At 36.5% G+C, this 14,257-nt stretch overlaps 1 protein-coding gene across 1 annotated transcript; it reads right to left on the bottom strand.

Annotated features, from left to right (window-relative positions):
- Positions 1 to 1,743: 1,743 nt before the first annotated feature.
- Positions 1,744 to 14,057, bottom strand: LOC127650897 (krev interaction trapped protein 1). The gene is made up of 17 exons (XM_052136539.1): positions 14,023 to 14,057; positions 13,333 to 13,482; positions 13,103 to 13,259; positions 12,884 to 12,976; positions 11,771 to 11,900; positions 11,387 to 11,624; positions 11,007 to 11,122; positions 10,666 to 10,809; positions 10,088 to 10,244; positions 8,111 to 8,218; positions 7,809 to 7,965; positions 6,414 to 6,565; positions 5,873 to 6,039; positions 2,948 to 3,035; positions 2,554 to 2,760; positions 2,179 to 2,295; positions 1,744 to 2,097 (listed from the first exon to the last, which is right to left on the bottom strand). Exons 2-17 carry the CDS (start codon positions 13,429 to 13,431, stop codon positions 2,008 to 2,010), a joined length of 2,220 nt encoding a protein of 739 aa, XP_051992499.1. The 5' UTR covers positions 13,432 to 13,482; positions 14,023 to 14,057; the 3' UTR covers positions 1,744 to 2,007.
- Between the last annotated feature and the right edge of the window lie 200 nt (positions 14,058 to 14,257).

Below are 14,257 nucleotides of genomic sequence, written 5' to 3'. Positions count from 1 at the left end.
TCAAAACTTTTGACAGGTAATGTATATGTCTACCTGTTTTCTCCAGCATCTTCACAAGGTCTTTTGATGTTGTTCTGGGATTGATTTGCACTTTTTGCACCAAAATACATTTGTCTTAAGGAGACAGAATGCGTCTCCTTCCTGAGCAGTATTATGGCTGCGTGGTCCCATAGTGTTTATCCTTGCTTACTATTGTTTGTACAGATGAACGTTTTACCTTCAGTCATTTGGAAATTGCTTCCAAGAATGAACCAGACTTGTGGTGGTCCACAATTTTTTTTGGCTGATTTTTTTTTATTTTCCCATGATGTCAAGCAAAAAGCCACTGACTTTGAAGGTAGGCCTTAAAATACATCCACAGGTACACTTCCAATTGACTCCAATTAGCCTATCAGAAGCTAATTGTCTAATTGCCTGAAGGCCTGACATAATTTTCTGAAATTTTCCAAGCTTCTAAAGGCACAGTTAACTTGTAATTTAACAGTTAAGTGTATGTAAACATCTGACCCACTAGATTTGTAATATAGTCAATTAAAAGTGAAACAATCAATTAGTAAACAATTGTTGTAAAAATGACTTGTCATGCACAAAGTAGACTAAATTACTTGCCAAAACCATAGTTTGCCAATATGAAATCTGTGGAGTGGTTAAATTAGTTTTAATGACTTCAACCTAAGTGTATGTAAACTTCTGACTTCCAACTGTACAATGTCAAATGTGACTTAAGTGTCCTAAAGTATTCATACTTTTTGGGGACACTTTATAAGTGAGACTTTTTGGGGCCAATGTATATATAATAGTAGGGGAAAATAAGAAAAAAGAGCCACAAATCTATTTTCTTCAATTATCTGCAGGCTGCAAATTACATCTTAAACTTAATGAAGTTTCAGTGCTTCCAAATAATTTATTGTGCTTAGTAATTGGTTTATGCAATGTGTGGAATAACATCCCTACACACGTGCTGCTAGAATTACTGTGACCTTTGCATCGCGTTCATTGGACCATACATGAAAATGAGATTAAGTTTACCAGTCAAAGAGCAGAGCACGACGTGACGATTTTATAGAGGCTGATTGTGCTGCTATTAAGCTCGATGTGACAATTTGGAATAAGACATTTAATCTTGGAAAGGATAGCCTCTGTTTTCAAAAATGAATGTAAATTCATACACAACAAACAGAGAAACGCTGACATGTTCTTTTATCTAAATCTGTCTCAGAGTATCAAAGGGTGATGATAGACGTTTTATTTAGATTCTGCCTTAGGTTAAGAAAAAGAAAATGTGTAAGAAATTAAAAGAGATCTGGAAGAACAGCCGAGATATAAATATTGGGTATTTTATCTGTGACATGTTCCCTGCTATGTAAAATCTTTAATTGTACAAAATAAAATAAAAAAACAGAGCCTAGGAAAGTAATGAAGTATGACTTTAATTTACCAGTTAGGTTAGCAGACTTAAATGTCAGGTTTGACAAATTTTTATATATTTTTTCTCATTGTTATTTAATATAGTAGTTTCCTTTATTTTAATATAAACATTAGGTGCTTATCACTGATAATTATGCCTATGTGTGGAATAATGTTTTAAAGCGTGATTACCGGTGAATTAGAAAAGGATGTTTACCACTAAATGATAAATACCTGTATTCATTGACACAAATCAAAATGCTTCAAACTGATTAATAATTAAAAAGCAATATAAAAAAAATATTTCACTGTTGTACTCACAAAAACTATTAGTGTGAATTTTTTTATTATTATTATTAAAATGGTGACATTCATATTTACAAAAACTGTCAAAAGCACAAATTTATTATGACTTTATAAAATGTAAATAATATCATATAGAGTTAGAAAATATAACATGGTAAATTAGTTTAACATTTATTATGATATGTCATTTTTGGTGAACTCCTTAATAATAGCATAAAATAATCAAAACAACTGCAAAAAAGGCAAGAGGCAAAAGACAAGGACATGGTACATCTGTGCTTCTCTTTGCTGGGGTTAACCATAAGCATATTTATCTAAAGCGGCTCTGTCATTTGGTATAATCTGTCCACTCAATTTAATCAGCAGCTTGACAATAAGGCCAGCCTATAGAGAAATGACACAGAAAAGTTATGTCTGTCACAGTTTTAATGTGAATGATGTGTCAATGTGAAGAGAGTAACATACCTGTTTGGTGTGTACTACAAAGTTCTTCTTGTTCTCTAGACTGTGGAACTGGACATACTGGTCAGCCTGACCAAGCTGCCACATAAATGTGCCATACTCCAGACTGAGATGCAGCACCTGGTAATTAAAAAAGTTTATTTTGTGCCAGGTTCTTTAGAAAAATGTCATAAAATGTTTAAGAGATCACCATTGAAACCATTAAATGTGTAATTTCAGGATTAGTGAGCTAGGTATTTTTCTAATCATGACAAACTGAATTATTTAAGCTGTTTGTATCAGGTCCTGACTGAATGAGTTAACCCACCAAAGCAAAAATGTTGTTGATGTTTTTTAGTATGCAAATATTCTCATTTTGAACAAACAACAGTTACTCACTTTTGTCTCCATGTTCATTAGATGCAGTCCTTTGGTGTTCACACCCACATACACTCGAATGACCTTGTGGGTACTGGAGCTGGCCTTGGTGAAGACCTGCCCAGTGAAGAAAGCAGCCCCATAGGTGGGGATATCCCAGCAATTCTGCAGGAAGAGTCTCTGGAGGTGGTGCATTTCTTTACTAACACCCTCACTAGTGCTCAGACTCTGCAGATATTGAATTGAGAAAATCAGACTGGAATCAGTATGGTTAGTGATATAAAACAAAGGGTTCTGCTCACTAATTCATTTTATACCAGAATGGTGCAAGGTATAAAAGACACATTTTTAATTTTTCCTCTATAGTTTCATATATGTTAACACATTGATGAACCCCACTCAAAAGGAAACACACCTTGTATTCATGAAGTATTCTGTTGGTCCAATGATGTGCTTTGCTCTTGACTTTTGAGATTGGAACTATGGATTTCAGGTTTTCTTCACTGCATCAAACAAGCAAATAGGCACATATATTTTACCACTTGCTTGTAAAATTATGTTAGGAATAGTTCATATGCAGGCTTGCTGCAGAGTTTTTAAAATAAAATTTAAGATCTTTTTCAAGACCTGATCAAATACAATTAATACTGTATCCCCATACCAAAACAAACTAAATAAATCATGTATCACAAACTCTTACTTAAATAGGCAGGGGCACATATTCAACATAGCCTTAACAATGCTTATCAGTAAAACAGGGTAGGGTATATGCAAGTTTTAAATACTCAACACGTTTTCCACATATATTTTGGTTTACAGTGCATCCGGAAAGTATTCACAACACATTCTACAAACGATACCCTATAATGACAACGTGAAAGAAGTTTGTTTGAAATCTTTGCAATTTTATAAAAAATAAAAAAACGTAATAAATCACATGTACATAAATATTCACAGCCTTTGCCATGACACTCAAAATTGAGCTCAGGTGCATCCTGTTTCCACTGATCATCCTTGAGATGTTTCTACAATTTGATTGGAGTCCACCTGTGGTAAATTCAGTTGATTGGACATGATTTGGAAAGGCACACACCTGTCTATATAAAGTCCCACAGTTAACAGTGCATGTCAGAGCACAAACCAAGCCATGAAGTCCAAGGATTTGTCTGTAGACCTCCGAGACAGGATTGTATCGAGGCACAGATCTGGGGAAGGTTACAGAAACATTTCTGCAGCATTGAAGGTCCCAATGATCACAGTGGCCTCCATCATCCGTAAATGGAAGAAGTTTGGAACCACCGGAACTCTTCCTAGAGCTGGCTGCCCAGCCAAACTGAGCGAACGGGGGAGAAGGGCATTAGTCAAGGAAGTGACCAAGAACTCGATGGTCACTCTGACAGAGCTCCAGCATTTCTCTATGGAGAGAGAAGAACAGAAGAACAACCATCTCTGCAGCACTCCACCAATCAGGCCTGAATGGCAGATTGGCCAGACGGAAACCACTCCTCAGTAAAAGGCACATGACAGCTCGCCTAGAGTTTGCCAAAAGGAATCTGAAGGACTCTCAGACCATGAGAAACAAAAATTGAACTCTTCGGCCTGAATGGCAAGCGTCATGTCTGGAGGAAACCAGGCACCGCTCATCATCTTCCAATACCAGCCCTACAGTGAAGCATGGTGGCGGCAGCATCATGCTGTGGGGATGTTTTTATGCAGCAGGAACTGGGAGACTAGTCAGGATCGAGGAAAAGATGAATGCAGCAATGTACAGAGACATCCTTGATGAAAACCTGCTCCAGAGCGCTCTGGGGTGAAAGTTTATCTTCCAACAGGACAACGACCCCAAGCACGCAGCCAAGATAACAAAGGAGTGGCTACGGTGTCCTTGAGTGGCCCAGCCAGAGCCCAGACTTCAACCCGATCAGAAAATGGCTGATGCTCCCCATCCAACCTGATGGAGCTTGAGGTCCTGCAAAGAAGAATGGGAGAAACTGCCCAAAAATAGGTGTGCCAAGCTTGTAGCATCATACACAAAAAGACTTGAGGCTGTAATTGGTGCCAAAGGTGCGTCAACAAAGTATTGAGCAAAGGCTGTGAATACTTTCTGGATGCATTGTATGTACCATTATATAAATACATACAAATTAGAGGTCGACCGATATTGGATTGTGCTGATTCAATATGTTGAAAGAAAGCCAGTTAATCTGGCTATAGATTTAAATTAATTGTAGCCTATATTAAATGTTCTTATTCTTTTCTTCCAGTGATGGGGTGGGTCAGACAGAGGCTACAATTGTCCAAATGTAATAAAATTCCAGAAGCATTTTATGGTGCAGCCAAAATACCAATAACCAGGAAAAAATATATATTTTATTCATAGCATGGAACTTTTAACTTTAAAGGCTGAAATACATTCTTATTTTGAAATGTACACTACTTTCAAAAGTTTGGAGTCACTTGACTGAAATGTATCTCATGATCTTAAAAATCTTTTGATCTGAAGCCGTATGGTTAAATGTTTGAAATTAGTTTTGTAGAAAAAAATATAATTGTGCCAACACAATACAAAACTAAAAATGTTTTCAAATTGATGACTTGGACAAAATAATTGACAAAAGCAGCCACTAAGTTTGCTGAGAAAATGTCAAGAGTACATGTCTGCAAATTCTAGGCAAAGGGTGACTACTTTGAAGATGCTAAAATATAACACAGTTTTTATTTATTTTGGATTATTTGTCACAATATAATTCCCATAGTTCCATTTCTATTATTCTATTATATCTCCATAGTTTTGATGACTTTACTATTATTCTAAAATGTGAAAAAATAAAGAATAAGCGAGTGACCCAAAACTTTTGAACAGAAGTGTATGTGTTTCACTGCTTCCAGATAAGGAAAATAAAATGTGCTCTCCTTCAATAATCTACAACATATTACAGTGTAAACATTGTCATATTTCATCAACACTACATCTTCATCATCAGCAGTTGATTATTTATCGCTTGTCATACATTTCCGATATGGCCTAATGATTGTGAACTGCTCTGCAACAGCTGGAAACACTCACAATCCCACACGTGCTTAGAGAAAATAAAACTGTGCCGTGTTTTCACTTCGAAGGACGTAGCACATGCATTTATTTAATTAAATCATATTCTTTTGAAATGTTATAATCACATTAGGCAATATCATGACCAAATTTAAGACCTGTTTAAATGATAATTAAGACTTTTGTTGTTTAATCTAATATATTTAATACTTTTTTGGAAATTGAAATTAAGACATTTTAAGGATCTGAGTACAACAGGCTTTGTGTGTATTTGAGGACTGAGCTACATACTTCAAAAATCCCTGTTTGTGTTTCTTGCTGTCGTAGTTGCCGTAAATAATCTGCAGGAGAAGGCTGGCGAGAGTGATGAGCTTGCTATCTGATGCTGAGAGGAAGCCTTTGAGGAGACAGTGGCGAGCTTCATCAAAGAGGATGAGGATGGACAATGGATCCTCAACCTAGGAGGAAGAACATGGAAACAATTAGCATGAATTGCAAGGCAGACAATCCATTTTATTTCCCTGAAATACTGAATTCTACACACATTTTCCAATATTTTACCGACATTTTCAAAACAACTATTTATGGAGACTGGCACATGAAAACAAAACAAAAACTGTGGTTTGTTGGTTGTTTAAATGTCAACCAAACGGTCACTTCCTCACAAAGTCAGCAGTTCTTGGCCAGATTAAGCTGTGTATATTGTGGACCAGACCTTATGCCATTAGTCAAAGGTTTGGCTACACAAAATGATATTTAAAAGATATATTTAAAAGTTGCTTTCATATGCAAGCAAGTTATTAACATATGTAAATGACAGTGTAGGAGTAACCTTTTTTTCTCTCTCTAAGGGCAGCCGAACATCTCTGCGCAGAAACAGCTGAGGGGTTTCCCTTTGGGGATCCAGAGCGGTGAGATCAGTCACGATCTCACTCCAGATGCGTAAGTGCTGCAAGGGCTTGTGATAGGGCTTCAGCTGTAGACCTAAGATAAGAGCACGGCACATAAAACAGTGACAGAATCCCCTAGACACTCACTCCTTTATCAATACACTTGAATATATTTAAGGTTCCCACACTTTTAGACCAATGAATTTTCATGACATTTCCCCAACCTTTCTAGTTGTTTAGGATTACTGGAGAAAGGTTGTTAAAAATCATTCAAAATACAGACCAATTCAGTAATCAGGAATGCAAACTCATGAGGGGTGAAAAAGTTGAGGAAGTCAAAGCAGGTGATCCAGATGTATATTTTCAGTTGATTTTGTTTGTTGTATTTAAAGCTTTTTATAGTGTTTAAGCTTAGAATTTCCCTTTCAATCGATTTCAACAAGGAAAATGTAGAAAATTCTACCAAACAATTGAGGCAAATTAGTTTCTGAAAAGGTGACTTTAGCTGAAAGGTGAGTAGTTTGCATTCCTGAATAATTAATCTTTCAGACCGAAAACTAGTTCATAGTTGAAACTTGAAATTGCAAATAGTTTTAGACACTTGGAAAAAATTTCGCATAGTGAGGATGTCTTCAAAAATAATACCATAAATAGTTTTCATTTATCAATTAATAAAAGTTTTGAAACACTTACTCATTCTTTACTATCATTTCTTTTCTTCACATTTTACAATAAGAGTAAAGTCATCAAAATGATGGAATAACATAAATGGAACTATGGGAATTATATTGTGACGAAAAAATAAATAAAAACTGTGTTAAATTTTAGCATCTTCAAAGTACCCACACTTTGCCTTGAATTTTCTCAACCAACTCCTTGAGGTATCACCCTGATGAGATGATTTTTAAACATCTATGTTGGGCACTTATTGGCTGCTTTTCTTTATTATTTGGTCCAAATCATACATTTCAAAAACTTTTATTTTTTTTATTACATTTTAGTTTTGTAATTAAATAAATATGGTGGCACAATTATATTTTTGTCTACAAAACTAATTTCAAACATATAAGCATACACCTTCAGATCAAAATATTTTTAAGATCATGAGAAACATTTCAGTCAAGTGTTTTAAAGGTTTTGACTGGTGGTGTGTACAGTAAATAATAAATAAAACCATTACCAAAAAAACAAGTTAAATGAGCAAGACCAATTATGCAGCCAAATCTGATGTGATGGACAGAAACGCTACAAAAATGACCTTCCTTCAAAACCTTAGCATGCTCTAAGGCAGATATCAGAGTATATATGGATGCATTTGGTCATGTGTGGTGGCTCACTGAGGTTCTCGGAGCAGATCCAGATGGTAAAATACTGTTGTGTCTCCTGCGACAGTCTCATGCCCTCCATGATTTGCTGCACCGTTGTGTTGTTCCCATGTTTCAGCTCTACTGACCGGTACGATCCATCCATGCGATAAATTCTCACCTTCTCATACTGAAACATAACAACACATACCTCTCAATCTCAGCAGAACTTAACATTACATTGCAGACACCGAGTCGCAGCCATTTAGATGTACAGTGCAGCAGCATTATGCAGTAGGATGCAGTGGTGCCACAATCCAGGATTTCACACTAACCGGTTTGTTGTTGGCTTGTTGTAGAAGTTTCACTGTCTCCTCCCAGTTGTTCTGCTTGTTCTCTTCACATACTTGAAGGGGGGATCGTTTCTGTTGGTCTTCAATGTGCTGAAAACGCGAAGTCAGATAATAATAAAGAAACCCCCACAACAGATTAGAACAGATCAGCATTCTTTCATCTACGTCGCATCGCTCAGCTCCGTCCCTTCATCAGTATCTCAGACGCTGAAACTGTCATCCATGCATTTATCACATCACGTCTCGATTATTGCAATGCATTTTTTATTGGCCTTCCTGCTAGCTCCATTTCCAAATTGCAATACATTCAAAACTCTGCTGCCAGAATACTCACCCACACCAAGCGTTCTGCACATATCACCCCAATTTTGCATGATCTTCACTGGCTTCCTGTGGTTTACCGTATCAAATTCAAAATTCTCCTTCTCACTTTTAAATCTCTGCACGGCTTGGCTCCCTCCTATCTCTGTAATCTGCTTCACCCCTACGCACCCACTCGCTCTCTAGGATCCTCCGACTCTAGCCTTCTCGTCGTCCCTCGGCATCGCCTTGTTTCGATGGGGGGCAGATCATTCAGTGTTGTAGCACCCAAAATATGGAACTCTCTGCCCCGATCACTCTGTTCTGTTAACACTATCTCTGAATTCAAATCCATGCTCAAAACTCACTTATTTGCTGAATGTTATAACTCTTAAGTTGTACTGTTTTTTTTTTCCACTGGGTGCTGTCCCATCTACCTAACCTTCTCATTTTCTGTACCTTCACTGTTATCTACCTGCTGTTGTTTTGTCTGCTGTCTTTGTCCTCTGCCTTTATTGTTGCTTGTCTATTGTAAAGCGTCCTTGAGCTCTGGAAAGGCGCTATATAAATAAAACTTATTATTATTATTATTATTAGAACAACAGACAAAAAAAACATTACAAAATTTAAAACATGAGATTCCATCCCATTTTGAAAATTAAAGACCAAAAGGATAGTTCACCAACATATTTGAACTCATTTTGAACTAGTTTCAAATCTGTATTACTTGGAACATGAAGGGATATATTAGGCAAAATGTAAGGGACTGACAGACCCAAGTCAACATTCACTTTTATTGTTCATGGAAAAAAAGATCAATGAAAGTTAAAGGGATAGTTCAGCCAAAATTGAAAATTTTCTCATCGTATACTCACCCTCATACCATCCCAAATGTGTATGACTTTCCTCTGCAGACCACAAATTAAGATTTTTAGAAGAATATCTCAACTCTGTTAGTTCATACAATGCATGTGAATGGTGATCAGAACTTTGTTGTAACAAAAATCAAATAAAAGTATCCATATGACTCCAGTGTTTAAATAAGTGAGAAAGAGAATAATATTTAAGTCCTTTTTTACTTATTAAATATTCACTTTAACTCTCACTTTCAGATGTGAAAGTGAAACTTGAGAGTTAGAGTAAAAAAAGGACTTAAATTTGATCTGTTTCTCTCTCACACCTATTTTTATCACTTCTGAAGTTATGGATTTAGCCACTGAAGTCTTATGGATTGTTTCTATGTTTTCTGTATGACATTTTTGGAGGTGCAAAGGTCTGATCACCATCCACTTGAATTGTATGGACCAATAGAGCTGAGATATTCTTGTAAAAATCTTTGCTTGTGTTCAACTAAAGAAAGTCACACACACATCTGGGATGACAAGAGGGTAAGTAAATGATGAGAGAATTTTCATTTTTGAGTGAACTATCCCTTTAATAGTGACTACTGCTAAGGTTATGCCTAACATCTCCTTTTGTGTTCCATATAATAAATAAAGTCATAAAGGTTTGGAACAAGGTTGGTTGGTTGGTTGGTTGAGGTTGGTTACATCAGGTTGCTCCAAATTACAGTACATATACAATTACAGTACATGCAATCAAACAGCATGAGCCAGAATCTCAACCAGTAGCTGTAGAGTATTGAAGAGTATTGCTCACCCTGTCTATCTCTGCGTGCTGCAGAAGGAGCTGTACAATTTCAGAATGACCTCCATCTGCAGCAAAGTGTAAAGGAGAGCTCAGCTGCCCATTCAGCAGATTAGGGTTGCAGTTCCCTTTCTCCAACAGTAGCTTGGTGGCCTCCACCTTTCCATGCCTGTAGTACATAAAACAGCAATAAATAACAAATATAAATGTTTTTGTATTACTTTTGGTAAAAATCAAGAGATGGCAGAAAATAATGGGAATAATAGATGACGCAGGCAGAATTCGAACCCCTGTTTTCCATAGGAGCACTACAGCTCAATCTGCTTGGAACATGTAGGCTAACTACACAGCCATAGCTCCAACAATAGCTCATGTTTTATTAAAGAGGACCACACTTGAGAAAAAAGAAGACCCAAACAAACGCTTCAAACGTTATTAATAAATATTTAATGTCAGTAAATCTGTAAAATGAGTTACTTGTGTCTGTCATCCCACCCTGGTACGTATATGAAAGACACATCCCTTGGCATCAAACAATATCAATTAGAAATCATGGGGAACATGAGTAAAGGAAGGTAGTAGTTATATACCAGCATGCATAGTGAATGGGCGCCCAGTGGTCACTATCAAGCTGTTTAACAGAGAGGCCACTGTCCAGCAGTTTGGAGAGAAGTTCAGTGTCTCCTTCACAGGCACTGCGATGCAGGGGGAAATCATCTACCCACTGGCGCTCTCTGCAGGACAGAGTGGAGCAACTTTCACACACTTTTTAGATTTACATTAGTAAAACAGACAAAACTTGCTTTAGCGTGTGATGAAGTCTTATCTAAATTACAAAAGACTATATAAGAATGCTAAAAGCTTACAATCAGTCCACTGGTGTATTACTGTAATACAGTACTTCAGCTAATTTAGAGGAAGATATACAGACTTGTCTTCTGTGACGCTGGTCATGCTGTGTTGCCATTTGTCTCTCTTTGGAATCTGGATTTTGGAATAATCTGGTGCTCCCAAGCCGAAGTAAGGATTAATGATGACTTTGTCCACCTATGCACAATAGTTAAAGCACAATTAAAGCACCTTTTACAATTATTATCACTTATATTATGAATCAGTTAGAAAAGGATTGCGCAATACACAATATATAGAGTACATTAACGCTGGAGAACATGGCTGGTCTAAGGTGGGCCCCTCCAGAAACTTCTGACAAAATGTGACACCATGAACAAGAATCTATGTGAATTGGTATGTGAATTAAATAAGATTCTACACAGTTAAACAAAAAACATTTCTGCTCATAGCCTGTCTTACTCTGTTAGTGTACTGCAGATCTGACCCATAGAGGGGGTTCTCAATGCACATGTCAGCCTTCTCCAGGGACATCATCTTGCTCTTGATCTCCAGAGCTGTGTAGCCCATGTGCAGTTGCATCTGCCTGCTCTCCACAGCATAGGCCGGGTTACTCACGTTAGTCTTGACGCGGTCTACCGGAGCTGGCCGGAACAGCGCGGGAATTGCGTGAGGCACAGTGTGCTGCTCAGCTAACCACCTCAAAGATTCAATAGAAAACCTCTTTTAGCATTACTTTAAAAATAAAGTTTTTTGTGAAAAAAAAATGTCTTGTGATCTATGCCTTTAAGTTTGATCAGCATGATTTTCACATGCTTTGTTGGTCAGGATGAAGTTCAAACTTACTTGTCCAGGGCTAGCAGCATCTTTGAAGTGATTGAGGAAAAATGGGCACTGGTTTCACTACATACACGCATAATGTCGTGAAGGCAGTAGAAACTGGGGCTCCCAGGCTGATAAACAGACTTGCTGTTGTCTACATTGTAAAACAAGACCATATATACCCTTAGAACCATCAATCCAAGTGCACTGAACACATGATTGACACATTGCACGTATAGCTCGCTGTTATGTGGTATTAGTGCACTCTACTGTTGATATCTTTATAAATATTAACATTTCACTGTGGCATTAAAGGAATGTTCCGGGTTCAATACAAGTTAAGTTAAATCAACAACATTTGTAGCATTATATTGATTACCACAAAAATGTATTTCGACTTGTACCTCCTTTTCTAAAAAAAAAAAAAAATCTGGGTTACAGTGAGGCATGGGGGCCAATTTTTTTTTTTGTTAAAATACTCACCGTTCCAAATAGTTTAGCCACAAGACTTAAACAATATGCCTGTTAACATGATTTTACAAACCTTTTCTGTGTAAAGTTATAACCAATTTTACATCTTTGTTGCCATGAACATCTAATATCAACAAATTCTAAAATCCTAAAACGACTGTAAAAATGACAATTTAAACAACATTACAGCTCAAATAATACATGTGTTTAAAAAGAAGAATGTTTGTAACATTTAAAAAAAAAAAAAAAAAGAATTGTTGCTTATTTTTTCTTAAAGAAAAGGAGGAACCAGTCAAAATGAATATTTGTGGTAATCAACATTATGCCACAAATGCTGTCGGTTGAGCTTATATTGAACTGAACCCAGAAAATTCCTTTAACACACAGAAAAGCCTTCATACAGTAAACTTGGCACCTATTGTGTAAAGCAGCCCAAAAAATTATTTCGATATTTAAAATGCATAAATTCCATTGCTTTAGATAAGAAAATATCAAACCAAGTGTCATGTGAAAACAAAGGATGCTAGACCTTTTCTCTGATCTAAATATAACTTTTATGATTTATTTCTATTGGTCTATTGTTTGTGGCAGTATTGCTTTTACAAATGCATAAAACACTTTTAAACATGCCACAGAGGCATCTTATAAGATTGTGTGCAGTTTTACCTTTGACATTGATTGGAACAATAAATAATGAGGCTTCCTTTCCTTCACAGTCACCATCTAATGGGAACTTCTTCATGTGCACAACTCGTTTCCCTGCAGCAAAGATTGCATATGCTTAGTACTGCTAATAAATCAATAATAAATAATTATTGTGGCTTTTAGAGTTGAATGATGGGTTCTGCAACCAAACACCACCCCCAATGAAATATGACTACTGACCTATTATGCCCTGGTTATTGGATATGGGTTTGGTGGTTTTGTCAACATACTCCAGAATTGACTTTGTTCGGTCGCTATCGGCTTGAATTTTGGTGCCAAGAAGTACTTTCTTCCGTTTTTTCTCTTTACCCTCCAGGGGAACTTCAAAAAGTAAAATCTGCATGGAAATGTGGAATTAATCATGGAGACGTCCATGTAACTGAATTAGATAGCCATAATGTTTCACTGACCTCATAGGCTTTAGCTCGGTACTCTTTGGAGTTGAGACTAGCTATGTTTTTTGGTCGAATTACAGCTACAAACACTTCCTCCAACTCTTGATTTCCCATCACGCAGCTCCTCTATAGGTCCTACTGACATCAATATTTTTAACAGCATGCCTGAAATTATTCAAACAACAGGTTAGATGATCACAAGTGCCCAAAGTAACAAAAACACTCAAAACAAAACTAAATAATGAGTAACAAGTTGTCAATATATGGAATTTACTCCACTGAGACACATGGAAGTGTTATTGTGGGCGTTTGCCACTTAATATCGATCAAATCTGTTAAAGGTTTCCATTAATTAATAAGACCATAGTATCAGTTATTGTCAGTTTATTACAACTATTTACAATTGCTTTTTAAATATCACGTCAAAGGTCATAAATAAATAAAATACGAAAAAACCTACAACAGTAGTTGATATAATAATTCAAAAGTGTTAAAGCTCAGTTGAGTTTACATAATCTGCAGTTAATTTATCACTCAAGTTGATAGAAAGTTATATCGGACTACACCTCGCTAACGAAAATAATCATTTAAAAGCGGCGTTAGTAGTTGCTTGGTTATAAAACGAGTGTCTGTTATTGTAGACAAATGATATAGTAATACGACATTACAGGCGTACAAACATACGCACTCCTGTAACAAACATACCTCTATTATTCAGTCATATTTCAACAACAAATAGCGCTTTTCCTGTTGGAGCCGGAAATTCGGAGAAAATGTCAAAATAAAGCCCTCGCAAATCTTTTATTAAAAAATAGTGTAAAACGCCTTATAAAAAACACCTTATTCCGTTTATTAAAAAAAAGAGGGGCATCCCAGGACACGGCTCTTTAAATTAAATAAAAAAATACTTGTCAAAGACAGACTTACTACTGCAGTTTTA

The sequence above is a fragment of the Xyrauchen texanus genome, chromosome 10, assembly GCF_025860055.1.
Source record: "Xyrauchen texanus isolate HMW12.3.18 chromosome 10, RBS_HiC_50CHRs, whole genome shotgun sequence".
Lineage (NCBI taxonomy): Eukaryota > Metazoa > Chordata > Actinopteri > Cypriniformes > Catostomidae > Xyrauchen > Xyrauchen texanus.
This window is presented reverse-complemented; position numbering and strand designations above follow the sequence as displayed.

What these genes read in the sequence shown, in the direction of transcription:
- LOC127650897 (XM_052136539.1), bottom strand. Translation starts at nt 13,431, where the DNA reads ATGGGAAATCAAGAGTTGGAGGAAGTGTTTGTAGCTGTAATTCGACCA. An exon ending in CCCATTCACTATGCATGCTG is followed by an intron (nt 10,245 to 10,665) that starts GTATATAACTAC and finishes TATGTACTACAG; the next exon opens with GCATGGAAAGGTGGAGGCCA. An exon ending in TTGTAGTACACACCAAACAG is followed by an intron (nt 2,098 to 2,178) that starts GTATGTTACTCT and finishes ATTTCTCTATAG; the next exon opens with GCTGGCCTTATTGTCAAGCT.